At 50.8% G+C, this 27,699-nt stretch overlaps 1 protein-coding gene across 1 annotated transcript in view; it reads left to right on the forward strand.

Moving 5' to 3' along the window:
- Window positions 1-27,699, forward strand: part of ABCA13 (ATP binding cassette subfamily A member 13) — a 396,309-nt gene that overhangs the window by 174,538 nt on the left and 194,072 nt on the right. Inside the window, exons 32-39 of the mRNA XM_019450998.2 lie at window positions 2,865-2,979; window positions 4,355-4,684; window positions 7,018-7,087; window positions 7,793-7,924; window positions 17,484-17,621; window positions 18,574-18,754; window positions 20,372-20,590; window positions 25,662-25,858. Of these exons, the coding sequence (XP_019306543.2) occupies window positions 2,865-2,979; window positions 4,355-4,684; window positions 7,018-7,087; window positions 7,793-7,924; window positions 17,484-17,621; window positions 18,574-18,754; window positions 20,372-20,590; window positions 25,662-25,858 (1,382 nt within the window). The remainder of the gene's footprint in view (window positions 1-2,864; window positions 2,980-4,354; window positions 4,685-7,017; window positions 7,088-7,792; window positions 7,925-17,483; window positions 17,622-18,573; window positions 18,755-20,371; window positions 20,591-25,661; window positions 25,859-27,699) is intronic.

Raw genomic sequence — 27,699 nt, forward strand, 5'->3', positions numbered from 1 at the left:
GTGCTGCCAGTGCGGAGCCTGCTTGGGATTCTCTCTCTCTCCCCTTCCTGCTTTTTCTCACTTTCTCAGGATAAACTAAAGACAAATGAAGAAATGAAGATACAAAGCGCAGTGTTGATGGGAACTTCTAGGTGTACGGGGGTAGGGTTTTGCCTCACTCATCTCTTACCTACTTTTTTGTGTGACTCCTTCTTGACCTTGCTTATTTTTAGCAGCTGTTTCCAGTACTTTCAAGCATTTGTCAAAAGTGGAATGAACATTTTCCCCTTCTTGCGTTGACTCGGGACTGGTTTTCAGGAGCGGATGGGGAAAGGGTGAGGTACATAGCCATGTATCGGGGTCTCTCCTTCCATGTAGCTCCTCCCCAGTGGCCTCCCTCGGGCATGCATGTGCAGAGCGTCTGGGCATTGTCTGGGGTCTGGGGTAGTGGCTGCAAGAACCCCAGAGTTGGGTTTACTCAGTTTCCGGCCTCTCGTGACACTCTCCTTTACACGGGTGCAGGGGTCCACGGGGCATGCCCTCCTAGCCCCAGACACACATAGAATCCTGACTCCGTGTGGCTTCTGGAATAACTCGCACGGAATCTTAACGTTTGTGTGTGATGCTTATTGGCTCCTTTGTAAGACCCGCGGTGCTGGAAGCACAGAGGTCAACAGCCATCAATTCCAGTGCTTTTAAGTAAAAAAGGATAAAGTTCATGAACAGACATGAACTTTTTTCCTCCCCCCTCCCCCCCCCCCCCGTAAGCTCTGTATTCATTGTTTTTAACTTTCCAGGTGATCCAAGCTTCATTTTTGTGGCAAATTGGGTTACTCCGGGAGAAGAGATGTCATTTGTGAGATGAGCGGGTGTATAGAATATATGGGCACTTCCTGCTATAAAACACTATAAAAACAACGACTCAAAATCCCTAGAAAAATCACAAAACCGAGTAGCGCATGAGTTGACTACATGCCGTCGCCGTATAGCCTACCAGTGAGCTGATAATTTCGCTTTAAGATGTGATTCACCCCGTGGATCGCTCACTATAGTCGTCTTAAGCAGAAAAATGGATAAAAACGAAGAAGTTACCCCCACCCCCCTTTTATGTCCTCATTCACGGTTTCATGAACAAATATTTTTGGCTTGCACTATGTGGCCGGCCTTTGCCAAGCAGAGGAAGCGCAGTGGGGGGCCCTCCCCGACGGGCTCACCATCCAGTGTGAAGGGCTGAGGGTCCACACTGGAGATAACGCTCTAAGGGGAGGTCTGGGGGTGGGTGGGGGCCCAGCCATAGGGTTCTGTCTCCAGGTCGGCATCTTTGCCGGCAGCCTTGTCCACACTGCGGCAACCCTGCTTTCCTCTGTCTACGCTGCATTCGGTGGTCTTTTTAAAATCCATACACCTGATATGTCCCCTCTTTGTTTCCCTCTCCCCATTCCAGAACCCTTTTGTCAGCCCTCGCCCGGACGTGTGGAATCCTTGCATGATGCGGCCCCAGCTAACGTGCCACCCTCCCGCCTCCGTGTCCTAATCCACACCATCCTTGGCCGCCCCTGAGCCTTGCCCCCACGCCACTGCCCCCCGTGCTCGCACCTGCTGCCCCTCTGCCTGGAGCCATGTCCCTTCAGATTCCCGTGGGGCCCATTTCCTCTGTCTGTTCTCCACAGACACCCTGGCCAACTACCCGATTTGAGATCTCCTCCCTTCCCACCATGGCCGAAGCCATTTTTCACATATTTGACACTATGCTGTGTGTCTCCTTGTGCTGGCTTATGCTAAGTGCCGCCACCCCCCAGTGGAAAGCAGGATCCTTTGTGACAGGGCCTTTCTCTCTGGTTCGTCTGCATACCACATGTCCACTAAAATGGCTTGCCCCTTTGGGTGGCCTCGGTGATGAATCAAATAATAATAACATGTGGGTCTCGAGCGCAGAGGGTAAGGGGGGAAGAGGCAGAGTGCAGGGTTGGGGTGCGAATCCCATGTTTAAAGGAAAAGTCACAGTGAAGGAAAGGGAGGAGATTGACGGAAAGCTGGGAGTTGTTCTGGAAGCGAACAAAGGGAGGGAAGGAGGGACCTGTCACTGGCATCAGACACAGCTGAGAGCTCAAGAAGGAAAATAGTGGAGAAATTCCCATTGGGATTGAGGCATGGCTGTCATGGGTGTTCTAGACAGGGGTCATGTCAAGGGAAGCCTGGGTGGCCTGGTTGGTTAAGCATCTTGATTTCATCTTTCGGCTCATGAGTTCGAGCCCTGCGTGGGGCTCTGTGCTGACAGCATGGAGCCTGTTTGGGATTCTCTCTCCCCCTGTCTCTCTGTCCCTTCTGTGTTCATGCTCTCTCTCTCTCAAAATAAATAAATAAACTTAAAAAAAAAATACCAAAAAAAAAAAAAAAGAAAGAAAACTGGTTAGAGTGGGTGGGAGGTGAGCATTGGGGAAAGAGACAGGGAGACTTGCAATGGTCAGTTTTCATGTATAATATAGGCGATAATCTGTGGTCAATGGATATCATTGATTGCAGATACACAATGGTCCCAACTACGTGGGGGAAATTGTAGTCATGAGTTAATGGCCGGTTTCCTTCTTTGCCCCTCCTCTGCCCAGGAAGGTGTCAGAGAGGACTGATTGGGGGCAGGTGACAGTGGCTGCTCCAGGAAACTCCCATCCCATGTGTCTCCTTTGTGAGTTGCACGCGTATTAAATCAGGACACGAGCCAGTGGTCCTAAGTCAAAAGCCTGTTGAAATGGCCACACGAGATAGTGTTCCTTAAAAGGACTCGTAGCTTCCGAGGACAATGTAAAAAAAAGCACCCACACGTGAGCCTGACTCTGGGTAGAACCCTGTGCTTGCCCTCGGATGCCGACTGGATTATTTCCTTGCAGATTCTTGAACAACGTCGGTTTCTTTTTCCCTCTGATCATGATGCTGACGTGGATGGTGTCTGTGGCCAGCATGGTCCGAAAGCTGGTGTACGAGCGAGAGATCCAGATAGAAGAGGTAATCAGTCCAGCTGCTTGCCTGGGACACCAGGAGGAGAGGCGGGCCTTTGGAGCCAAATCCTGTTCCCACAACTGACCCTGGACTCTGTTTGGCCTGCCCTCCTCTCTGCTGGGGTTCCTGGACACAGATGAGCTGAGGCGGGGGTCTCAAGGCAAACGTTCCACATTGAAGCCTGACGTTCTGCCAGTCAACAGGTGTTTCCTGTGGAGATGGAAGGAGGCCCAAGGGCAGGCTCACCACATTCAAAGACGGGAGCCAGTGTTGCTCATTCAGCAATTTAATTTCTTTTTTTTTAATATCATATATTGTCAAATTGGTTAACATACAGTGTGTAAAGCATGCTCTTGGTTTTTGGGGTAGATTCCCGTAGTTCATTGTTACATACAACACCCAGTGCTCATCCCAAGTGCCCTCCTCAGTGACCGTCACCCACTTCTCCCCCCTCCCTGCCCCCCCATCCACCCTCAGTTTCTTCTCTGTATTTAAGAGTCTCTTACGGTTTGCCTCAGCAATTTTTATACAACCCAGAAAGACGTAAGGGTGCACTTCCCACTTGATGTGTGGTTAGATTGCCTCACGGGGAGCCTTGTTATTTTTGTTTTAATATCATTAAAATTTGAAACTGTCAAAACTGCTTCTAAGAAGGAGAGTTCATGAAAGTACCAGGTGGGGGTGCCTGGGTGGCTCAGTCGGTTAAATGTCTGACTTCCTCTCAGGTCATGATCTCACGGTTCGCGGGTTCGAGCCCCCGTGTCAGGCTCTGTGCTGACAGCTCAGAGCCTGGAACCTGCTTCAGATTCTTTGTCTCCCTCTCTCTCTTCCCCTCCCCCGCTTGCACTCTCTCTCTTTCTCTCTTTCAAAAATCAATTAAAAAATGTAAAAAAAAAAAAAAGTACCAGATGAACGCCGACCTTGTGGAGGAGGGGCTCACACTACCCACCAGCCTCCTACTTATTCAGGTGAAGGAGACGCGTGGCAAAGTGCAGTGTTCTCATTCAGTTCTGACTTGAACTTGCACTATTGTTTTCCATATTGTTCACCTATTTATTTTACTGGTTTTCTTATTTATTTCCGTGTTTATTTATAATTTTGAGAGAGAGGTAGAGAGTAAGCAGGGGAGGGGCAGAGAGAGAGAGAGAGAGAGAATCGCAAACAAGCTCTGCACTGTCAGCACAGAGCCTAACGTGGGGCTTGAACCCACGAACCGTGAGATCATGACCTGAGCTGAAACCAAGAGTCGGACGCTTCACCGACTGAGCCACTGATTTCCAAGCTGGCCGTATCCAGCGCTGGCCTCCTTGCTTTTCCCGTGATCCGGTCTGGTCCTCCTCGAGTACCCGGGTCACGACTCTGGTTTCCCTTCTCTTGACAGTACGTGCGGATGATGGGGGTGCACCCGACCATCCTTTTCCTGGCCTGGTTTCTGGAGAACATGGCCATGCTGGCCATCAGCAGTGCCGCCCTGGCCATCATTCTGAAAGTGAGCGGCATCTTCGCGCACAGCAACGCCTGTATCATCTTCCTCTTCCTCCTGGATTTCGCGGTGTCGGTCGTCATGCTGAGTTACTTCCTGAGCACATTTTTCAGCCAAGCCAACACGGCTGCGCTCTGCACTAGCCTGGTGTACATGATCAGCTTCCTGCCCTACATCGTTCTGTTGGTTCTCCGTAACCAATTGAGTGTTGTCATTCAGACGTTTCTGGTAAGTGGGTTGGTTTTTTTTGTAGACGTGCAAAATACAACTGTTGTATCTGCCCAACAAAGCAGTCACCACATCACATGTCAACTTATCACTTTCAGATCTCGGTGGGCTTTCTGATGCCTACGTCTGTCTCTCTTTTTGTTTTTCTTGTAAGTTTTATTTATTTTGAGAGAGAGCAAGTGTGTAAGCGGGGTAGGGACAGAGAGAGGGGAGACAGAGAATCCCAAGGAGGCTCCAGGCCCTGAGCTGTCAGTGCAGAGCCCGATGTGGGGCTCGAATCCATGAACCGTGAGATCATGACCTGAGGCAAAGTCAAGAGTTGGATGCTCAACCAACTGAGCCCCCCAGGGGCCCCTGAAGCCTACTGGTCTTGATGCTGCCCGCAGATGCACACCTTATAATGGTCATTGGTTGACATTGCAGTGGTTTTGCAAGAGAGGAGCTGCTGAGAATTGGCACTTTTCATGTAATGGGGACTGTCCTCTGGAGACTCTTTGGAAATCGGTAACATCCTAAAGACAGCCATAGAGACTCCGTGCCTCTCTGTATCACAGATGGAAAGAAGTAGATTTCTTTTTTTTAAAAATTTATTTAAATGTTTATTTATTTTTGAGAGAGAGAGAGACAGAGTGTGAGTGGGAGAGGAGCAGAGAGAGAGGGAGACACAGAATCCGAAGCAGGCTCTAGGCTCCGAGCTGTCAGCACAGAGCCCAACGTGGGGCCTGAACCCATGAACCGTGAGAGCATGACCTGAGCCAAAGTCGGACACTTAACCGACTGAGCCACCCAGGCGTCCCAAGAAGTAGATTTCTAAAGCTATTTTAGAAGCAAAAAAATAAACTCTTCTTGAAGCATCAGGAATCATCTCACATTAGGTGGGAAGATCTCTCCATTAGCAATGCCAATTCATTCATCCGTGTACCATGTAACTCCTGGAGAAGCATGATAATTCTTTTAAGTCTGGGATATGAAATACAAAGAAGAGAGACACTCGTCCATTCTGTTTTGAGTTTCCTGGCAAGTGCAGAGCCGGGTGCATAGTGGGAACTCAATCTGCGTGGAAGGGACGGGCAGATGGCTGTGAGGACGGTCAGTTCGGGCGAGCCAGCACTGTCCCTGCAAACATTAGAATTATGCCCCAGGGTTCACTTGTCCCCAGCAGGTCAGGCCAAGTTCCCAAAGTGCAGTCTGTTGGGAGGTGTGGCTAGAGCCACTAGGGGAGAATTTGGGAGATGCCGAGGAGGGATGGAATCCCAGGGCTTCGAGGGGGCATCTGAAGCCTTCCGAGGTCACTGGTCCCACGCAACGTCATGATGGTAGATGTATCCTCATTTGTTGGGACGGGGTCACTTTCTCTGTTCCTTTTGAACTTTAGGGTGAAATACTTCTGTGAAGACCAAATTGTTTTTCTCCAGCTTCGTGTAAACCTTCATGTTTCCCGACTGGCCATGTACATACAGCATGGATGTGTGTGCACCTTGAAAAAACATGGCGTCTTTAATCAGGATTTTTCTCCATGGTTACCTGCTCACCAGTGTCCATTAGCTTATGTCACACCGGTGATACTTTATAACCCATAATGTTGGTCTCAATTAAAACTGAGACCATGTGTCACCACCCCCCACCCCGACCCCATACTCCTCACATGTAGGAAAAGAGACATTGACCACCTGGCCTGAATTTCAAACACTGTTATATGGTTTTTACTTCAATCCATCTGTTTAAATGTTGGAGCATACCGAGTCTGACTTCCTTTTACATGTTCACATGTTTCCTAGCCCCCCCCCCCAAAAAAAACAAAAAAATCTAACTCTGGTACATGATATCTTCAAGCATAAAATGCATTTTCAATGGGGTTATTTATTTATTTATTTATTTTTGACATAGGATTTCTCCCCTGGAAATAAAATAACATTTTCCTTCAATGTGCTCCCTTTCTAGTGTAGAATGGTGTACATGTTCCATCAGTCGGCCTGCAGTGTGCTCCAGGGCATTCGCTTAGTAATAAAAAATAAGAAATCGCTCCATTCCGTTTTCCGCTGTTCTGTGTTCTGCATTTCTGGGCGCAGCGCATTGGATTTATGGCACTTGAGGCACTGCAGTGAAGAGAAATAATTCCTTTTCACACCAAAAGCTAGCTTGTTAGCATGCTTTCTGGAATGGGCTGACGTTCGGCGTAGGCTTCCAGGGTCACGTATGGAAATCACCGCCTGGAGGACAGTGCGGCCCCGCCTGCTCTGGTGACGCTGGTCTGTTTGGATTTAGCGCTGAGGGTTTTACGGGGTCTCTGTCAAGTACTAACATGCTGTTTGTCTCTTGTTGTCCCCGGGCAGTGCCTGCTTTCCACCACCGCCTTTGGCCAAGGAGTATTTTTCATTACCTTCCTAGAAGGGCAAGAAGCAGGTAAGGGGATGCTTTTTTTTTTTTTAAGTGTATTTATTTATTTTGACAGAGAAAGAGAGAGAGAGAACAAGAGTGAGCAGGGAGGGGCAGAGAGAGAGAGAGAGAGGGAGAGAATCCCAAGCAGGCTCCGTGCTGACAGCACAGAGCCCAATGGAGGGCTCGAACCTATGAACCGTGAGGTCATGACCTGAGCCGAAACCAACAGTCAGACACTTAACCAACTGAGCCACCCAGGCATCCCAAGGGGATGCTTTTTGCTTTTTTAAAAAAGAGTTTCAGTGATTTGGGTTTTTAGGAGTTGACTGTGGTCATGTTGCAAGCGCTACGGTAGAAAGTCTTTGTTACAATGTGCAACGGAGTCCTGGGGTTTGATTTAGCTGATGTGAACACCTCTCCCCATCGGGTCACCCTGGATCTGTGTATATTGTTGAGGCCACAAAATCAGAAATAAGTAAAGTAGCACGAAAGCAAAATCGCAAGGGTTAGATATTAAAGTGTTGTTAAAGCTGCTCCCTCTGGTCGCCTTGAAATACAGGTGATATTAAGCAGGCTGACATTGCATTTGCAGAACTATGATCCACAGGATGGTCTTTGCTCTCAGCTGCTCTCAGCTTTGCTTTGAGTTTCCAGAACGCAAGAACTCACCCCGCCAAAATCTACCCTGAAAGGGTGTGCGGTCTGACTGTGGCCTTCCCTTCCTTCCAGGGATTCAGTGGAATAACATGTACCAGCCTCTGGAGCAAACGGGTGTGACGTTTGGCTGGGTTTCCTGGATGATTCTCTTTGATTCAGGCCTTTATTTTGTATGTGGATGGTACTTGAACAACTTGCTTCCTGGTAAGAATTCCGCATGGTAGAAGATGCCAAAATCAGCTAAAAAAAAAAAAAAAAAAAAAAAAAAGCCAAATCCAGTTTAAAGCAATATACATGAATATTAGAATAATTGTTCATTCTTCTTTTTAAATGTAATTATTTTTGAGAGAGAGCGTGAGCAGGACAGGGGTGGGGCAGGGGGAGGTAACACACAGCTCTACTGTGATTCTGTGCTTTCCATTGCAAAGTTGTTGGATCGGCAGAGAGTGTCACTGTCCTTGTCTGCAGCGGAAGGAAAGCAGATCGTTATCGTCCCAGTTTCATAAAGAGGAAATGAAGTGTCCGGGGACAAAGAGAGCGGCACACAGAATCTGAATCAGGCTCCAGGCTCTGAGCTGTTAGCGCAGAGCCCCACAGCTGAGGCCCTTCCCCAGTGGAGAGCCTGTTTGGGAACCGGGGGGTAACCCAGACACTATCCAGTTTGGGGCTCAAACTCACGAACTGTGAGATCATGACCTGAGCTGAAGTTGGATGCTTAACTGACTGAGCCCCCCAGGCACCCCTAGAATAATTGTTCATTCTTTAAGTAAGGCCTCAGGGGGCTTGTAAGCTGTATTTTAAAGTTGTTTTTTTTTTTTATGTTTATTTATTTTGAGAAAGAGAAAAAGCATGTGCAGGAGAGGGGCAGAAGACGGGGAGAGAGAATCCCAAGCAGGCTCCACGTTGTCAGCACAGAGCCCCAGGCAGGGCTTGATCCCACAAAACGTGAGATCATGGTCTGGGTCATGATCAAGAATCAGATGCTTAACCAACTGAGCCCTGTGGCAGGTGCATCTGGAGGCCGTGGGAAGGTGGGCCACGGATAGTAGTAGTTTTCCCCTGCTGTGTTTCTGGGGAAGAAGGTATTTATACTACACGCCTGCTCAGGGTGAAAAGAGCAGAAACAGCTTTAAAGGTATTTTTTTTATATGTTTAGCAATAATGTTTTGATGATTGCTAAAATTACTTGTGATTTTGTCTCTATATTTTCCAAAGCACCTGGGTATTTCACTTGGCATGTACCTTTAAAGTTAAGAACTAAAGGAGAGAGAGAGACAGACAGAGACAGAGACAGAGACAGACATGGAGAAAGAGATTCTAATCTGCACATTGAATATGAAGGGACAGAAAACCATCAGTGCATTCTTTTTACAAAACCTTATTTCAGACTTGGGGAGCTCACGTGTCATTTAAGGATGAGTAAAAATCCAAATGAAATGTGCCATTGACAAGATTATTTTACAGAAAAGCAAGAAAACATGGCCTCCAAGAATTAGAGAGCATAAGCCTGGCAGGCTGTACTTTGAACTTTTAGATTGCTTTGTCTGGGGGCTTTGAATAAAATTAAGGAAAGGCAGATTCTAGTAACTAAGAAGTTAAAAAAAAATAACTGAAGAATGCCAAGGTGAGATAAAATTGAGAAGCCCTGGGTATTAGAAGGCAGCTAGGGAGCATGAGGGAGGGAGGTTATAAAATGCGTGTGATGTTGATTGTAAAATGTTTGAGGAAGGGGTCACGAGCAAAAGAATAGGGCGGAAAGTCACGGTGGGGATTGGAGGGTGATGGCAAGCCCCTGGAATCAGGAGAGATGCAGACGGGCAGCCACAAGGGGACGGGCAGACGGGGCTCGCAGACATGTGCTCTCCCTGATGAGGAGATGCCCAGACCCAAATGAAACACAATAAAGAAGGAACAGTCATTAACCAAGGAGAAGAAAATCAGGTTTTGCAAAATAAGGGGTTCACCATATCAAGTACAAAGTTAATGAAAAGAAACATCTAGATATAACCTGGAGTCTTGGAGTCCCCGGAGGAGCCTCAACACCAGCAAAGACAGGTTACTCTGGGCAGCGCAGAGATCAATGTGAAATTTGGCCAGGAATCCAGAAGGATCTGAGTTCCCCCCTCCTCCTTCAGGACCTGATGCATGGGGATCCTGGTGGGAACGTTGTCTTGTATCAAAGTTAAGGCATTTCCAGCCAGCGACCCCTTGGCCCTGCTCACTTCTGCAGGCAAGGCGAGCCTCCGGAGAAAGCCAGAGGGGCAGACAGAGAGAGATCCCAGATGGGAGGCCGGGCTCTGGTGCATTTCTGCAGCTTTTGCGAGCGCGGCCGAGTCAAATCTGAAATGGGGCGGCAGCCGCAGCGGGCAGGGGAAGCAGGCGGAGAATGGCTTTGGGTTTGATGATGATTATTGTGGTGGTCATTATTTGGGATGGCTGCGAAGCTGTACGCCTGTGTGCTGGGGACAATGCTCCAGTCCCAAGGAGGCGGGGAGGTGGCTGGGGTGGCATCCGTGAGGGTGAGAAGAGGTGCCCGGGTGTGCGCGGAGGACGTTCCTCCTGGTCACAGAGGACGTCTGTAACAGGCGCGGGCTGCGGGGCCGTGGGTGGGAGCCAGAAGGCTCTCTCATAGTTGCCTTGTCTTCTCAGGGCCGTCGGGTGTCGTGGTCCGACGGAAGGTGTGGCGGGGAGGCGATGGGGGACCAGGAGGGAGGGCAGGCCAGAGTGCCCGCGGCTCACCCTCCCCTGCAGGTGCTTGTCCTGGGCGGGAATTAGACATGGAGGTGACAGTTCCAGCCCCAGGGGGAGGCGACAAACCAGAACAAGACAGAGATGACAAAACCAGGAGACAGACCACCACTGTTGGGGGGTCACACGCAAGAATCCGTAGCGGAAAGTTGTGACCAATCAGATGACTGATCACAAGCGCGCGTCCACAGAAACCAGTAGCTCGGCTGTGTGTCGGCAGGAAATACGGAGTATAACGCGACAAGATTTCATTCTCAAGAGCGGTAAAATATCTCCATGTGACTCTAACATCGAAGAGAGTATATATCCAATAAGAACTTAAAAGATTTGGTGAACGTACAGTAGATTTGAATAGATGGAAAGAGATGCCAAGTTCCCTAATGTGGTGATTCACCATTTTCAGCGTGTTGACTTTCTCCAAGTTAATGTATGACTTTATATAATCTACACCATTTAGTATGAACCGTAGTGGTAATACAATAAAACCCACATAAATCATTCACATAAAAATACTAAAAAAGGCATTTGGTTTTAATTGTTGAAATGTTTCTCAGGGATAGCTAGAAATGTAAATTAATGACAGTGGTCGAAAGTTGTTGAAAATAATGAAGGGGACTGGTGGCCGATGATCACATAGAACCTCACTGTGAATTGTCAAGGATTAAAATGGTGGAGTACGGGGGCACCTGGGTGGCTCAGTCGGTTAAGCGTCAGGGTCTTGATTTTGGCTCAGGTCATGATCTCACAGTCATGGGATTGAGCCCTGCTAAGCATGGAGCCTGCTAGGGATTCTGTCTCTCCTTCTCTGCCCCTCCCTCCCTCACACTCATGTACATGCTTTCTTCTCTCTCTCTTTCTCTCTCTGTCAAAATAAATAAATACGCTTAAAAAAATAACAATGAAATGGTGGAGGACTCATGTAATAACAGTAGAGCAATGGAAGAGATTAAAAAGTTCGGAAACCGAGTCACCGTAAATAATAGTTCAATTTGTGGTAAAGTTCACATTTTTAATCAATGAGAAAGGATACAAGTTAGACTTATTCATTAATTCATCAGAAGTAAATATTATTAAAGTAATGAGGTAATGAGAAAAGTATGAATTTTTTTTAGGAGAAGTATGATTTTAGGGGCCCCTGGGTGGCTCAGTCAGTTAAGCATCTGACATCAGCTCAGGTCATGATCTCACGTTTCGTGGGTTCGAGCCCTGCGTCGGGCTCTGTGCTGACGGCTCAGAACCTGGAGCCTGCTTCCGATTCTGTGTGTCCCTCTCTTTCTGCCCTTCCCCTGCTCACACTCTGTTTCTCTCTCTCATAAGTATGAAAACATTAAAAAAGTGAAAAAACAAAAAGAAGTATGATTTTAAAGACAGCAAAGGCCTTTCTAACCATAATGCCAGAGACAGATATACTAAAAAATCAAGTTTCCATTATTAAGAATGGGAATCAGCATTTTAAAATATCCACAGAAATAAAATGAAAGGATACTTTACAAGTTTATAAAAACTAATGAATACATGAAGGAAAATGTTAAAATTCTCAAGTCAGATTTTAGGAAGACGATGTGTTCAAGGAAACAACTTGAACAGACCATTATATAAAGAAAAGTTTATATTTGATAAACATAAAATAGTTTAATGTTGGACAGAGCATAGTATTGCATAGACATAGAAGACTGTTTTCTTCTTCTGTGACTGATGAAAACTGTAATGACTTGGGGAGGATTAGGGACTTGATTTTTCTGTGTAGGTGCTTAGTTTATGGGAAACCGAAATAATTTAATTATGCGACTCAGGACCTCGGGGTCGTGAGTTCGAGCCCCACGTTGTGTGCAGAGTTTGCTTAAACTCTTTACAAAAAGTGTTTATTCTCTTTGCCACAGAGATTTAAAGGAACGGCCAGATCAATTCAAAACAGACGTGCACATCGAGGCTCCTGGCACAGTATCTTTGAAAGCAAAATTCTGGCTAACCTACATTTCTGTCTAAGATAGTGGATTGATTACGAATCAACTTTACATTGATAATACGGACTCCTGTGAGCTAGTCACACACTTGTGGTGTTGTGTTTTACACGAATATACGTGGATGTGGAATATGGGAGATCATTGGCTGCTGTGTACCAAACTATGAAATAAGGGATAAAATAGAACCATATTCAGTTAAAATCTTTGAAAAGTTTTCATTCCAGTATAGTTAACACACAGTGTGATATTAGTTTCCGGTAGACGATATGGTGACTCAGCATGTATGCACATCACCGGAGCTCACCAGGATAAGTGCATCTTTCAAGCCCGTCACCTGTTTCCCCTTCCTCCACCCGCCTCCCTTCTGTTGACCATCAGTGCGTTCTCTCTAGTTAAGAATCTGTTGCTTTGATTTGTCTCCTTTTTTTTTTTTTTTTTATTTTACTCCACGTATGAGTGAAATCATTTGGTATTTATTATCTCTGACTGGCTTTATTTCACTCAGCGTCGTATACCCTAGTTGCATCCAGGTCTTTGCAGATGGCAGGGCGTCATTCTTTTCATGGCTGAGTAATATTCCATTGTGTACAAATACCACATATTCTTTATCCTTTCATCAGTTGATGGACACTTGAGCTGTGCCCATAGTTTGGCTATTGTATGTACGTAATGTTGTAGGGTGCCTCGGGGGCTCAGTCAGTTAAACATCGGACTTCGGCTCAGGTCATGAGCTCATGGTTCATGAGTTTGAGCCCTGTGTCGGGCTCTGTGCTGATGGCTCAGAACCTGGATCCTGCTTTGGATTCTGTGTCTCTCCCTCTCTCTGCCCCTCTCCCACTTGTGCTCTATTTCTCTTTCTCTGTCTCTCTCAAAAATAAACATTAAAAAATTTTAATAAAAAAATAATGCTGCTATAATCATACTAGTGCGTGTATGTTTTCAAGTTGGCGTTTTCCTATTCTTCTGGGTAAATAACCAGTAGTGGAATTAATGGATCATGTGGTAATTCTATTTCTAGCGTTTTGAAGCACTCTTATAGTGTTTTCCACAGTGGCTGTATCAGTTTACATTCCCACCAACAGTTCAGGAGGGTTCTCTTTTTTCCCACATCCTCACCAACACTTTTTATTTCTTGTCTTTTTCATATTAGCCGTTCTGACTGCTGTGTGTTAATACCTCATTGTGGTTTTGGTTTGCATCGCTGCTTAAGTGATGGTGAGCATCTTTTCATGTGTCTGTTGACCATCCGCATTTCTTTGGAGAAATGTCTGTGTCTCTTGCCCATGAAAAAAATTTTTAACGTGTATTTATTTTTGAGAGAGAGAGAGAGAGACAGAGCGCAAGAGGGGGAGGAACAGAGAGAGGGAGACACAGAATCCGAAGCAGGCTCCAGACTCCGAGCTGTCAGCACAGAGCCCGATGCAGGGTCTGAACCCAGGAACCACGAGATCATGACCTGAGCTGAAGTTGGATGCTTAACTGACTGAGCCACCCAGGTGCCCCATTAACATGACATAGTTTAAAAAAAAAACTTTTATTAATAAAATGTAGTGCATTTCACAAAACCCTGCTAATTTGAAAATATTTGGTTCTACATTTGGGAAAAGCAGTCTCCAATCTTTTCGTCCCGAATTTGTGTGGTAAGAGCTCCGTGAACCGTTACAGCCACGCCATGTCGAGTTTTTGGAAACGTTGAGCTGGCATCACATGGCTGGGGGGATTTTCTGAAATGCTGAACACTTCTGCATCAGACAGTGATCTTTCAGTGGTTTGCAAGGTGTTTGCATTCCTGGAACACTCAGTGTGTGTTAAAACTGCACAGAAAGTTGTCCTAGGCTCCACTGGCTATACTGGGACGAGCCTCCCAGAATGCAGGTCAAGGGCAATTCTTTGTTGGGCTGGGTCGTTCTGCCCTTTGTAGGACCCTCACCAGCCCGGTTGCCTGCCCACTAAGGCCATCAGTGCCACCCCCGTTTATTAACCATGTTGTTTTGTTTTCTGCATATCTGATGCTCTAACATCATGGGGCCTCACTGACCCTGGAGGAGCTGTCCCCCCAAGGGCGAGCCGATTCCAAGAGACAGTAGAGGACTTGCTCGTGAGCTCACTTTTCATAGGCAAACCAGCCATCTGGAGCTACCCCCTCCTCTGTAGGCCATCCTATCCCGGGCTGTCATCGCCCCTGGGCGGGGGACCAAGCAGCTTGGGGGCGGCCTCTGTGCTCCAGAGCCTGTTGAAATTATTCAAATACCCAACCTCAGCCTGCTGCCCTGCCTCGCGTGTTCGCATCTCCCCTCCCCCTCTGTCTTCCGAGTGACCCTGGTGCTTCCCCACATGGCCCCGTGTGGCGCCGTGGGCTCCCTGCTCCCGGGCACTGAGCAGCAAACTATCTTTACAGGGCACCTGTCTCCTGATCCGTTGGCCTCCCCGGGCCTGAATAATGATAACAACCTACCGTTTCCAACACCCGTGCACTGGGCCAACCCAGACTACCCCTTCCCACGTTTCCAGAACGCCTCTGCGAATGTCTTGTGTTGAGATGCACAGTTGGAAAGTCCCCGGTGGGTAGGGAGGACCCCCTGGACGGGGGTGGGTGAGGCGTGTCTCCACCTTCTTCTGCCTGTCTTCTCCGTGGAGTGAGGGGGCAGGTGCGGACCCCAGCATTCCTCACCCTGGTGTCTGAGCGGGAGGCTCTGTAAGGATCCGGGTTCGAGGTCACCGGCGGGTCTCCGCGCCTGTGCGTGTGCTCCCCGGCGGACATCTGGTCCTCCCAGACTCTGCTTTCCGTAAACCCTTCTTTATGTGCCTCCAGTGAAATTTGATTTCCTCGATCTGTCTACTTTCATTGACTTGTGCTTTTATCACTGTCAGTTTTGGGGGGCAATGCTAATGAGTTTCCTGGCCTGTGCCAGCCAGCAGGCAGCTCCCCTGCAGGGGACAAGCTCTGTGGATACACAGGGCCTTTGCGTTGATTAATGTGCCCGATTCCATATGCTGATGCGAGCAGGGTGCTCGTGCTCTTAGCGTGCACGTGACATAAGACATTTGCATCTGCACGCCAAGGGGGAGTGCAGGGGACCGCTTCGGAGCCGCGTGGCCTCCCCCCATTCATTTACATTAATAGATTCATTAGCAGGACTTTAAAAGTGCAAACAGATTAGAGCTGGGATGGTTTAATTAGCAAATCAACCATTAATATCCAATTTGTTTCTCATCTCTATTTTCTGACCTGGTAGTTTCTAACTCCAAAAGGCCCCTGCGGTGTCTCCCATCCTTCCTGTCTCTGCAGCCTGGACCCAAGATCAGGTGTCGCTGAACCTCGTGGGGACCGTTTGGTGTCCTTGAAACTCGTGTCTGTGCGTCTAGGCGCCCCTTTACCCCTGCTAATGCGGACTCGGACGCCCCAAGGTGTTTTATTCTCTGTTCTCTTGCCCTTCCAGCAGGTGGCGCCCACTCACGCTGTCAAGGGCAGTGACCCACGGTCACCGGAGCGAGGTCGCTCAGCAGAAGACCACCTCTTGGTGGGGGGTTTGGTGGGGTTGTCATCTGCCGGCTCCTTATCTTTTTTTATTTCTGCAAACTCCTCGTTCGTGCATGTGCATGGGGCCCCTGTATTCCCATTAAGGCAGCTGAAGACACTGGGGTGTGCAGGAGGTGAGTCGTGTCTCCAGACCTGTTTGTGTCGAGGGCAACATGCTCTTGCTTCTGGCCTGTGTTCAGAGAGGCGCGTACCACGGGGCCGCCGCAGCTCAGCAGCCTGTGTCCTCCGACAAGTCTTGCTGGGCCCCTGTCCCTCGGGGGAAGGAGGGGTGATAATAGCACCCCCCACATCGGGTGGTCGCAGGACCATGTGAATGAATACATGTGGAGACCCTGGCCAGTGCCAGAAGGGAGAGCCTGGGCAACAGGATGCAATTATCTGTGAGCCGCTTGTCTGCTTGCTGGTTAGGGGTAGTTACTAGTTCGCTGGGGTCTTGGGGAGCATCCGGCCTGTATCTGTTTTCTAGGGCGGACGCGGGCTGAGGCCCACGATCCAGGCGTGGGGAGGGCTGGCTCCTCCTGAGGCCCCCTCTCCTTCCCATGTCCTGTTGATCTGCCCTCACTCCCTGTGCGTGCCCCAATCCCTGCCTGTAGGGACACCCCATGACCTCACTGAATCCAAGTTATCTCTTGAAAGCCTTCCTCCAAATACAGCCCTGTTCTGAGTTACTGGGGGTTAGGATTTCAACGCGAAGTTTGGCGCACACAGCTCAACCCATAAGAGATGGTGGCTGTTAGGTCAGATGACCAGCTCCCCACCTTCCTTCACTTTCCTGGTCCTCCTTTGCGACCGTGTCTTTGAATCTTTGGGTTAGGCGGGGTGACGGTCACGCGTCCGCCCTTGGCTGGAGGGTCAAAGTGAAAGATTGTCCGAGTAGGCCTTTTATCTCTTAAGTGACTTGTCTGATTCCCAGCACTCAACCAAACTTAGGCTGGAATGGGTGCGTTAAGGAAAATTGAGAGGCGTTAGTAATTAAATCCACATGTCATGGGGGCAGAGTGGCTGTTAAGTGGGCTGCAGTGAATTTGGAGCATACGTCTGAAGAATGTCGATGTTTCCTATGGAAATGTTAGCAGCGTGTATTCTTTGTGGATGTCTTAGTGGGTTAATGCCTTCATGGTATTAATCCATGTCCGGTAACCATGCAGAGGACAGAGGAGTGACAGACGGAAGGATGGCAGGCTGGGGCGAGGCTTACTCTGGGGAATATTTAGCAGTTGTGCGTTGCTACTTTTATCTTTAATAAATACCTGCCTGTTCACTGAACGCTCAGAAGGCCTCTTGAGGGAGGTGGCTGTGAGGGGGCCCAGCTGCCGGCTGTGGGTCAGGCTGGAGAGTCTGGGCTCCCCGCATGGCTAATACCCATGCCCCCGGTTGTCATCGGGTCCTGTATGGGGTGTGCCTTCAACACATTAACGTGGAACAACATTTTATAATAATTGGCTAAGCCATTCTCTTACAGAATCTTCCAAGGAGAAAAAACCGGTTTTAACTGTGTCTTGTTTTTTAGGAACTTTTGGATTAAGGAAACCATGGTATTTTCCCTTTACCGCGTCGTACTGGAGGAACTTGGGTGGTTTCGTGGCAAAGAGACCACACGCTCCCAGTTCTAACCTGTCCTTCTCCAGCGAGAACTTTGATGATAAAGGTTTGTAAAGAGTAGCCTTATTAGATGCGTGTCTTCCCTTCCGGTCTGTTTTGTTTCTGTTTTTCCTCCTGGTCGAGTCTCTGGAACTTGGTGTGCCTTCCTCAGCTGCCCACGCTAGCTTATTCGTCACGACTGAGAGGAGGACCATCACTGCCCTGTCAAGGCAAGGAGCGTGCTTCCCAGTGGTGAGGGCAGGACCCCTGTCCATCTGGGCTCCCCTTATGCCCCTTCCACAGAAGCATGACTTCAGGGGCAATTTACAGATACACAGGCTCCCATCATGATAGTTTTATACCACAAGTCAACGTTGTAAGGTAACCTTTTTTCTTTTCTTTTTTTTGTTTTTAGATTTTTAATGTTTATTTTTGAGTGAGAGAGAGACAGAGCGCAAGCAGGGGAGGGGCAGAGAGAGAGGGAGACACAGAATCTGAAGCAGGGTCCAGGCTCTGAGCTGTCAGCACAGAGCCCGACGCAGGGCTCGAACCCTTGATCCATGAGATCATGACCTGAGCCAAAGTCGGACACTTAATCCAGTAAGCCACCCAGGTGCCCCCATAACCTTTTTTCTTTTTTTTATTTTTCTGACTACACAAGTCAAATAGGAATCTTTGAGGAAATTCGGAACATACCACACCACAACAGACTACCACTCATGGGCACTTTGGTGCGTAACCTGCCTGTGATTTTCCCTCTGCATACGTACAAATTGCGTGTGTGCGTGTTCCTTTTTCTCCTCTTACGAGATGCATAACAGAAGGGCACAAAAGTCTGTCATCAGCCACTCCATTTAATTGAGGCCATTATGTAATTTGCCTCTTGCTTTTGGTAAGGAAGGGTGTTTGAGTTGTGCGTGTTCCACGGAGCTCTAATTCGAATCCACGGCAGACGACTGAATTCGTAAGCGTGAGCACCACTGGGAGTCCTCCAGGCTGAATCTGCCTCTTCTCCTCAGGGTCCTCGCTGCAGATCGGGGAGGGAAAGCCAGCAGGAGGCCCCCCGGGCGTCGCCCTGCTGTCTGTGACCAAGGAATATGAGCGCCACAAGGCGGCCGTCCGAGACCTGACCCTCACCTTCCACAGAGGCCAGATCACTGCCCTGCTGGGGACCAACGGTGCCGGGAAAACCACAGTCATGTGCGTGTCCTTTCACCCTCGTCAAATGCGGGTTTGATTCTAAAAAATGTCAGTTTACCTGTCAGACAGGAAGCTTAGGTTTCTTTTCTTCCTTTTGGTTTTGAGACGGAGTCGCTGTGTGCTCTGGGACAGACAGCTAGTGGGGAGTGTGCAGCAGCTGCCCTCGGCTGGGGGCAGACGGGGCTTTACCCCTTTACCCCTAAAAAGACCCCGAAGTCTTATCCCCTACACATAACACATCGTGGTTTTACTTTAGTCTTTGAGCATCCTACGACGCTTCCCATCTTATCGCTACGCTTAAGTTTGTTCGCGTATCTATGGGAAGATGAAACTTGGGACAAAGTCTGCAAATGTTTTAACCAGCTGAGTATTTCTTTTTTCATGTTCTGTTTTTTGTGTGCTTGGGCTTTTTTTGTGAAGGCTTGGTGTCTGGTTTGGGGTCCAATGGCTCCAGGTTTGATTAAAGAATCAAATTGTGGAATCCCAGAGGAAAAACGAACTCAAAAGCGTGGGGCTCACGCAGCAGCCCTGAGCTGCCTGCAGAAAAGGGTCTCGTCCCGGGAAAAGCCCCAACACGGTCAAACTTGTCCCAGGAATAAGGACATTTCTCTCGGTTCTGTTTTCGTACAACTAACGTGCACTTAGTTAAACGTGAAAAGTATTATTTGCTTTGAACTTCCTAAGAAACGTGGCAAAGTAACATGTAGAAAGCTTCAGAAATTTCAATTAAAAATAGAGAAACAAAGAAAAGTTTTCCTCTTGGCTTGGATTGTGAAATAGAGCCGGAGATCCCACTGAGTGTTCTCGTAGGGTTTTCAGACTGGAAAAGTAGGCATTCTGCAGAGAATGAGTCAGAAAGCCAGCTTTGGGAGTACACTTTTTTCTTTCTTTTAAGTTTATTTATATATTTTGAGAGACAGAAAGCACATGTATGGGGAGGAACAGATGAGAGAGAGAGAGAGAGAGAGAGAGAGAATCCAGGCAGGCTCCACACCATCAGTGCAGAGCCCGATTTGGGGCTCGAGCTCACCATGAGATGATGACCTGAGCCGAGCTTAAGGGTCAGACGCTTAACCGACTGAGCCACCGTGGCGCCCCTGTATAATTTCTCAGAGATGTGGAAATAGTCTAAAACCTAAATAATACACTTTCTGAGATAAAGCAGCAGAGCCAGGCAGTCCTCGGGCTCCCTTCGAGGAGGCCACGCAGGCGAACTTCCTGATTTGACGTGGACAGCACACCTGAGAGAAGCCAGGAGCTCCTGGCCACAGAGTTGCGTGTGCAGGCTTGCGTTCCACTAGGCTTGTGTCTCTACTCACAAGGACTTAAGGAAACACGCCATCTCCTTCCCTGGTTTCCGTGTCTGTAAAACAAAGTCGGATTTTACCGTCTTAAGCTCCCATGCCACTAGAATGTCTATGATCAGCATGTTTAGGGGAGTATAAACATCATCATAAGCCCACGGCTCCGAGATTAAGCCACCCATCCTGCTAAGCTCCTTCCGGCTTGTCACCGTGTAAAAGCGGGTCCTTGGACGGTCGCCCTGCATCCCTCTGGGTTGCTGGCATCGGGAGCAGCTGGCTCCTGGGTCCTCTGCTGATTTGTCCTCTCTGGCAGATCCATGCTGACGGGGCTCCACCCGCCCACTTCCGGAACCATCACCATCAACGGCAGGAACCTGCAGACAGACTTGTCTGCCATCAGAAGGGAGCTCGGGGTGTGTCCTCAGCGGGACGTCCTGTTTGACAACCTCACCGTCCTGGAGCACCTGGTCATCTTTGCTTCCATCAAGGCACCGCAGTGGACCCGGAAGGAGCTGTGCCAACAAGTCAACAGGTTAGCTCCCGCCGTGTCTTTGGTAGTGACGGGTGTACAAAGAGGTGCTTTAAAAGTAGCTTTGGTGTCTTTGCTTATGAGAAGAGGAGAGCTAGCAAATTGTCCTTAACTGTGGAGTTAGGACACAGCCGCCAGCACTGGAAATTCCAGAGAAGGCTTCTCAGGGAGGACTCTGAACTTGACTTGGCCTGTCCTTGGGGTCTAGATGGGTGAGCCCACATGGGAACGTGTGGCCGAGGCTGCGCGTGGGAGGTTTGTGTCTGGAGCGGGGGGCCGGGTGTATGTCCTGAAGTGAAAGAATGGGGGGTGGGCCGAGAACTAGCTCCTGGGGCCCAGCTGGTCCTGCTAAAGGGGGTCAGACTTCTTCACACAAGCAGGTGCACATGGGCAGGGGAGGGCCAGCAGCTGCCGCTCCGGTAGACTTGTCCTGCGGCCCCAGGGCAGAGAGCACAGCCCTGGGGAAGGCTGGGGACAGAGGCCGCTTTGAGCGGGGGAGCGTGGCAGCCTGAGGGGTGGCAGAGCCAGTCGAGGGGGAGAGAAGAAGTCCCAGAACTGAAGACTGTTCAATGTCAGAAGGAGCAGACTGTGTGGACCAGCGGGATGTCCAGGGTGGGGAGTCCGGTGGACGGCTGAATGCATTTCCGGTCTCCCTGGACCAGAAGGAGGAGGGAGGAACCGGAGGTCCCTGGTGGGAAATCAAAGCGGTGTCTGGGGGATGAGCTCGGAAGGACAGGTGGGAGCAGGGACAGCAGCCTGAGTCATGGACAGCAGCTGGGTAGATGGTAAAGTTTATTTATTTTGAGAGACAGAGTGAGAGAGAGTGGGGGATGGGGCAGAGAGAGTGGGGAGAGGATCCCAAGCAGGCTCTGTGCTGCCAGGGGCTCAATCTCACAAACCTCAAGATCGGGAGCTGAGCTGAAATCAGGAGCTGGACTGGGCTGGCTGGCCTAGTTCAGGAGGCGAGTCGGGGCTCCTGCTCTGAAAGCAGGTGAGGCTAGAAGAGGTCACGGGTGCTGAGCTGGCAGGAGGGGCTCTCACCAGACGTGGGGTGAGGTGGGGGGGATGTCCCCAGCAGTTCCGGCCTCTGCTCAGGCAGGCAGAATGTGGCGTTGTTCCTGGAAAAGGAGAGGGCTGATTTGGGAAGGAGGTAAAGTCATGAGTGCATCTTACAGGGGTGAGTTGGAGGGGCGGGACGTGTCTGACACCAGAGCCCCTGTGGCACTGTGTTTAACACCTTCTGTGCCGGGCACTGCCGCGGCCACCTGCGGGCAGCTTGCTACAGAGTGTCTCCCGGAGACAGGGACGGGGCTCAGCTTCCGGGCTGGGGAAGCCAGAATATGACCTGGGGCTTGGCTGCAGCAGGGCTGTGCTGCCTGTCCCTCGGGCCGGTTGCCGTGCCGCACAGTCTGGGGTGCAGATCTGTGGGAAGCGGACATTTGCTGAGGGGAGAAAGGGGGTTCGCGGGCACATTTCTAGTGTTGCATTTCAGACGCCCATTAGGAGATCCCAGGGGTCTGAGGGGATGCTCAGGCAGTGCATGCAGGGGACAGGGGCTTAAATATGCGCTCTCAGGGCCATGGAGGGCAGGCGGCAGGCAGGTTGGGTGGTCTGGCAGGTGCACGGGCATCAGGTGGGGGAGTGGGCGGGGGGGCAGGTGAGGGGGCACCAGGTAGGTGGGCGGGCAGGCTGGTGGGTGGTCAGGCCGGTGGGTGGGCCAGCACCCTGATAGCATGTGGGAGCATCTGGACTGAAGCAGCCTGGGTCACCATGGAGCCCACGTCTGGGCCGTCAGTCCTGAAGGGATCTTGCCTGAACAATCCGTCTTTAGGCTAAGATGGGTCTAGCAGCACACACGGGAATCCTAGAGAGGCAAAGTGAGCCAGGGTCAGAGACCTTGTCTTGTCGGTGAGAAGACACACAACAAAACAAGACCACGAACTGGACCATGAACCAGAACATGGTGGAGGGAGGAATTCTCGGGGCTCAGGATCTGACCTAGAGCAGGAGGTAGAATCCGCACCATGGTTACCTCGAACGCCCCGTGGAAAACCGTGTTGGACAAAGACTCTGAGCTGGTTCTCTGCCAGCTTGGGCCCCCACTTTCCCGCACCTGGAAGGGTCCGCGCCTGGGCTGATGTCAACCCCACAGAGGTGGCCGTGTTTAGGGACCAGGGGGTGTGGACACATCACATCCCTCTGGAGACACACTCTTGTTCTGATGGCCGTATTAAGGCTCTGCGGCAGGTGGAGTCTGAACCCGGTGGAAGGAGCCTCAGGGGACATCAGCCCATAAAATCACGTGGTGCACCACACTGCATGTTCACAGTGGTTTCTTCCGTTCCTCGTCTGTCCACGGTCACGCTGTGGGCAGCTTACGTGGGCCTCTGAGGACATTCTCCTCTGTGGGGGCCTCGTTTACCTCTCACGGCGTGCTCCGGAGAGGCCCATAATAGCAAGAACCGTGCTCGTGACCGTGGAGGCTTGGACGCGTGGGGAGAGCATGTGTTTTGTGCGCCGCAAGCCTGTCTTGAATTTGAGCGAGCACTTCACGAGGGATGGCTGTGAATGGCCGATTGGGTCCGTACGACCTAGATTTAAAAAAAAAAAGGCCCAGGTCACCACCTATTCTAATTTTAAAAAATGGCACGTGCTCCGTGTCACGGCAAACTCTGCGATTATGATCGGGTTTAAATCAAGTGCTACTTGGACTTCGTCTTTTTTTTTTTTTTTTTGGACGTAGGTGACCTTAACAGTTATCTGTTTGCAGCGTGTTACCTAGAAACCAGGCTGATTTGTACAAAAGCAATCTGTGTGAGATCACGTTTTAGGATAGCAGCTCCTGATTAGAGGGAGCAGAAACTGAAGACACGGGATTTAGAGCCAGCACACCCCGAACCGGGTCCCGGGGCACCACCCGATTCCCTTGACGCACAGGATTGTTAAGATGTGAGTCAAGGGAGACGGGATCCCTGGGAGAATCTTCCGAGGGCGTATCTGTCAGGATGTCAGGTCTCTACTGTTTTGCCCTTGATTTGCCCTTGATTTGACATCAAGAAGTCACAAGAGGAACTTGATCAGGACTTCAGTCAGGGAGATGTCGCTATGGGGCTCTTGGAGTTCTGGCACACACCGTGGGGCCCCAGGTGTTTGAGGGTGGTGAGGTCGTCAGGGTCTTGTGTGCAGGTAGATAAGGGAGGACAAAGGACTGGGCGCTGGGCAGGTGGCAGTGGACACAGTGTGGAGACAATGGACAGGTGAGCAGGACCACCCAGGGGGCGGGACGGAGAGACCGGTCGGGAAGGGGAAGACAAGTCCGCTAAGGAGGGGCTTGGTCAAGTGCATCAGATGCTATTGAGGGTCAGGTCCAACGAAGGCTGAGGGGCGACCTGTGGATTTTGGGTGTGGAGGTCATTGGTGACCTTGACAGGAGTTTATTTATTTGAGGGCAGGTGGTGGAGGGGAGAGCGGCAGAGAGAGAGAGAGAGAGAGAGAGAGAGGAAGAATCCCAAGCAGACTCCACACTGTTAATGTAAAGCCTGACAGGGCTGGAAACCACGAACCTGGAATTATGACCTGAGCTGAGATCAAGAGTCGGACCCTCAACTGATGGAGCCACCCAATCGTTCCAAGGGGACATCACTCTTGGAGGCAGGGAGGGCCCTGTGTGAGTGGGGGACAGTGGGCAGCTGAGCCTTTGGGGTTGAGTGACAGCCAGAGGCCGGGACTAGCTGGGAAAAGGGATGTGGTGGACAGAGGGGGATGCGGGGCATCGACCTCTGGAGGACTGTGGTTTCTGGAACGACAAGGCCCCGGGTACAGCTGGCTGTGAGTGGGTGGAATCAGGTTCAGGTCAAGGTGATGGAGGGGTTTGAAGGTTAATGTAACAACGTTCTTGACGAGACCTGCTTGGGGACACCTGGCATCTTTCTATTTGTTTTCTGAGCTGATTGATCTCTGGTCAACATGCCTGAGTTGGGTTTAACAGCTGTATTGGAATCACCCAGGTGGGGCCGTGTCGGTGGGCCACGTCTAATTGGTGACAGACGGTCAAGATGGTTATCTGCGGAAAATGCTCTGTATCCCACCCTGGGGAGCTACATGAGCTCTTTCCGGGCCAGGATGGAAAGGTTGTAAATAATGACACAGACAGGACACATTTACTTAAGGATCTGACAAGCAGGTCTTTGGGGTTTCACCCAAGTGTCTTTGCTTAGGCTTCTGGAACTTTCTAGAACCGGATGGTTCTTGCTCAACTGTTTGGAACCTTTATGATTCTTCTGGCGTCCAGCCCCCTGTCTGACTGCATGCTGGCGAGCCGGGAGTGGGAAGGATGCTCGCAGCTTAGCGGGAAGGGAATCCTTGGGCTGGGGGCTAGGCTTGGGGAAGAAAGAACACGATGGAAGAAGGTGAGGAGGGGGTGAATGTCTGCCGAGCTAACAGGGTGCCACGGCCGAGGGGGAAAGAGGAGACCCCAGAAGGAGGTGAAACTTCGCAGGGGGAGGCCTTCTGGGCCACGGGCGTCTGGGATCCGGAGCCCCACCGGAGGGCATCGATGGCTGACCTTCACACGAATGGACTCTGACAGTTCATACTTAGCTTGTGGCATTGCACGGGAACTTCCCGACTCCTGAGTCAGGAAGGCAGATGGATACTGACGTGGGGCCGGGGGGCCCTGACTCAGAGGCCTTCCCTGGACCACTCTGTGGTGCATGGTGGAGCGGGACCTCCGCTTTGCTCCTTCTGACCCCAGCAGTGCACACTCTGGTGGAAATGCTGGCCCCTCGGCAGAGGGCACGGTGACATGAAGAGAGATACCTTGTCCGGAGAGGAGACGAGTCTCTCCCGAAGACGGTACTTGGTGGACCCCAGCTGGGCAGGCCTCTCACGGGGCCCATCGGGTGTGATTTCCCCGGAGCCTCAGGAAGGCCGGTGCCTCCGCGTCCGGACTCTGGAGCGCATGACGCTTCCAGGCCTCCTCCGCGTCCTTGCTCGTCCTCGTTTGTGGGGTGCTGTCCGCAGTGGAGCTGCGAGGTGTCCAGGGGGAAGAGTGAGGGCTCCGCTCTTGTTTCAGAACCCTGCGGGACGTGGAGTTAACACCGCATCGGCACAAACAGACCCGCGTGCTCTCCGGAGGCATGAAGAGGAAGCTGGCCATCGGCATCGCCTTCATTGGTGCGTCGGGGACCGTGGTTCTGGATGAGCCGACCAGCGGGGTGGACCCCTGCTCCCGCCGCAGCATTTGGGACATTCTCCTCAAGTACCGAGAAGGTAGGAACAGGGCCGTGGCGCTGTCTTCCAGGGACGCTGTGGCGCGGGCAGAGCAAGGAAGGCCTTCTTCTGTGAGGGGCCGGGTCGTCCCCCCCGGGGGGACACATGACCTTTTCCAGAAGAAACAGCTGTCACGAGAGCCGACAGAGATCTGTCTGTGATACGGCGTCTCTGTAGTGCCTGGGATCACTTCCTTTGAGTCCCATCTTCCCAACTGACTTCGCGATGGGGTTATCAATGCAGGCTGTATGTGATTTCAATGAAGACTGTACTCCTCTCGGGGCACCCGGCGGGCTCAGTCGGTTGAACGACCAACTTTTGATTTTGGCTCAAGTCATGATCCCAGGTTGTGGGATGGAACCCTGCATTGGGCTCTGCACTGGGCGTAGAGCCTGCCTGGGATTCTGTCTCTGTCCCTCTCCTCCCCCACCTGCTCTGTCTCTCTCTCTCTCTCTATAAAAAGAAAATTGAGCTCCTCTGAATTGTGTGCCATTGTGGAATCCTAGGTGATTAGAGCAGGTGTCCTTGCTGTGACGTAGGATGAGCCCTCCTTTCCTCGGGTGAGGAAACCGGGGTACGCAGAGATGGGCATGGGGTTTGCTCACAGCTATAGAGGGGGCTTGGGGAGCCCGGGTGGCTGGGGACTCCGGGCTGAGGGGTCCCTGTATCACCTGTTTTGTCCTGGGTTTCCAGTTTAGGGCGTGGGATGGGCAGATACTCACTCCCCATCTGGAACTCCTTCTGTGATCCTGATAGCCTCGGAGCATTGCCCCGGTGTTCACACAGAAATGCCCCAGTCGGGAAGGAAGCAGGGGGAACAGGGTGACTTAGCTTGTGACTATGGAGTCTGGAGAAACTCTGCTTTTCTCTCTTCCCTTTTGAGTACAAGACCTGACTTGACCTGAGCTTTCTCCTCCCTGGGGGAGATTAGGATTTGCTGCTTAAGAAATACACAGAGCGGGGGCACCAGGGGGGGCTCAGGCGCTGAAGCGTCCGAATTTGGCTCGGGTCATGATCTCACGGTTCGTGGGTTTGAGCCCCGTGCCAGGCTCTGTGCTGATGGCTTGGGGCCTGGAGCCTGCTTGGGATTCTGCATCTCTCTCTCTCTGCCCCTCCCCCACTCGCTTGCGTTCTCTCTCAAAATAAATAAATCAATTTTTTAAAAAAAAAGGAAAGACAGAGAAGGAACCAGAAAGAAGCCCTGTATTCTTAGCACTCAGAGGGCCGCGCCCAGAGGACCCAGGCCATCACGTGTCTCCTCAGGAAGGAAAGATGCTTCATCCTAAGGCTGGTCTCACTAAGGAAACATGAAAAACAATCCTGTTCCTTTTGGTTCCAGAAACGTAGGGGGCGTATGGATGCAGAAGACAGAGAAGAAGCAGGGAAACGGAATGAGCAGATGGTGGCTTTCTGTTCCCTTCTGGGTGTGGGCCTGGGATGGGGTGGGGCTGTACCACCACCAGGGGGTGACCCGGGAGGGGGGTGGGGCTATACCATCAGGGGTGACCCTGGAGGGGGGTGAGGTTGTGTCAGTGGCTTGGGCTCATCTGACCTCCTGCAGCTTCACTGCTGTTCTGGAGGCCCAGCGGAGCGTGGGGGCCAGGGAGGCACCCATGGTCCACATCCCACACATTCACGGGTGCCAGGCTTTGGCACTGAGGGGGAGACACGTCTGTCAGAGATTCTGACTGCGTCAGCAGGGCAGAGGCCCAGAGAGCGGGGAACGCTCTGTGCTCTGACCTGACCCTTTCTGGGCCTTGCCTAAGCTCCCAGGGTCATCTGGAGACCACAGCACAAGAGATCCTGACCCTTGCCCATAAAATGGGAGCGCCTGAACCTCT

This window comes from Panthera pardus, unplaced genomic scaffold, assembly GCF_024362965.1.
Source record: "Panthera pardus isolate Hobbes unplaced genomic scaffold, ASM2436296v1 HiC_scaffold_8, whole genome shotgun sequence".
NCBI classification, from domain to species: domain Eukaryota; kingdom Metazoa; phylum Chordata; class Mammalia; order Carnivora; family Felidae; genus Panthera; species Panthera pardus.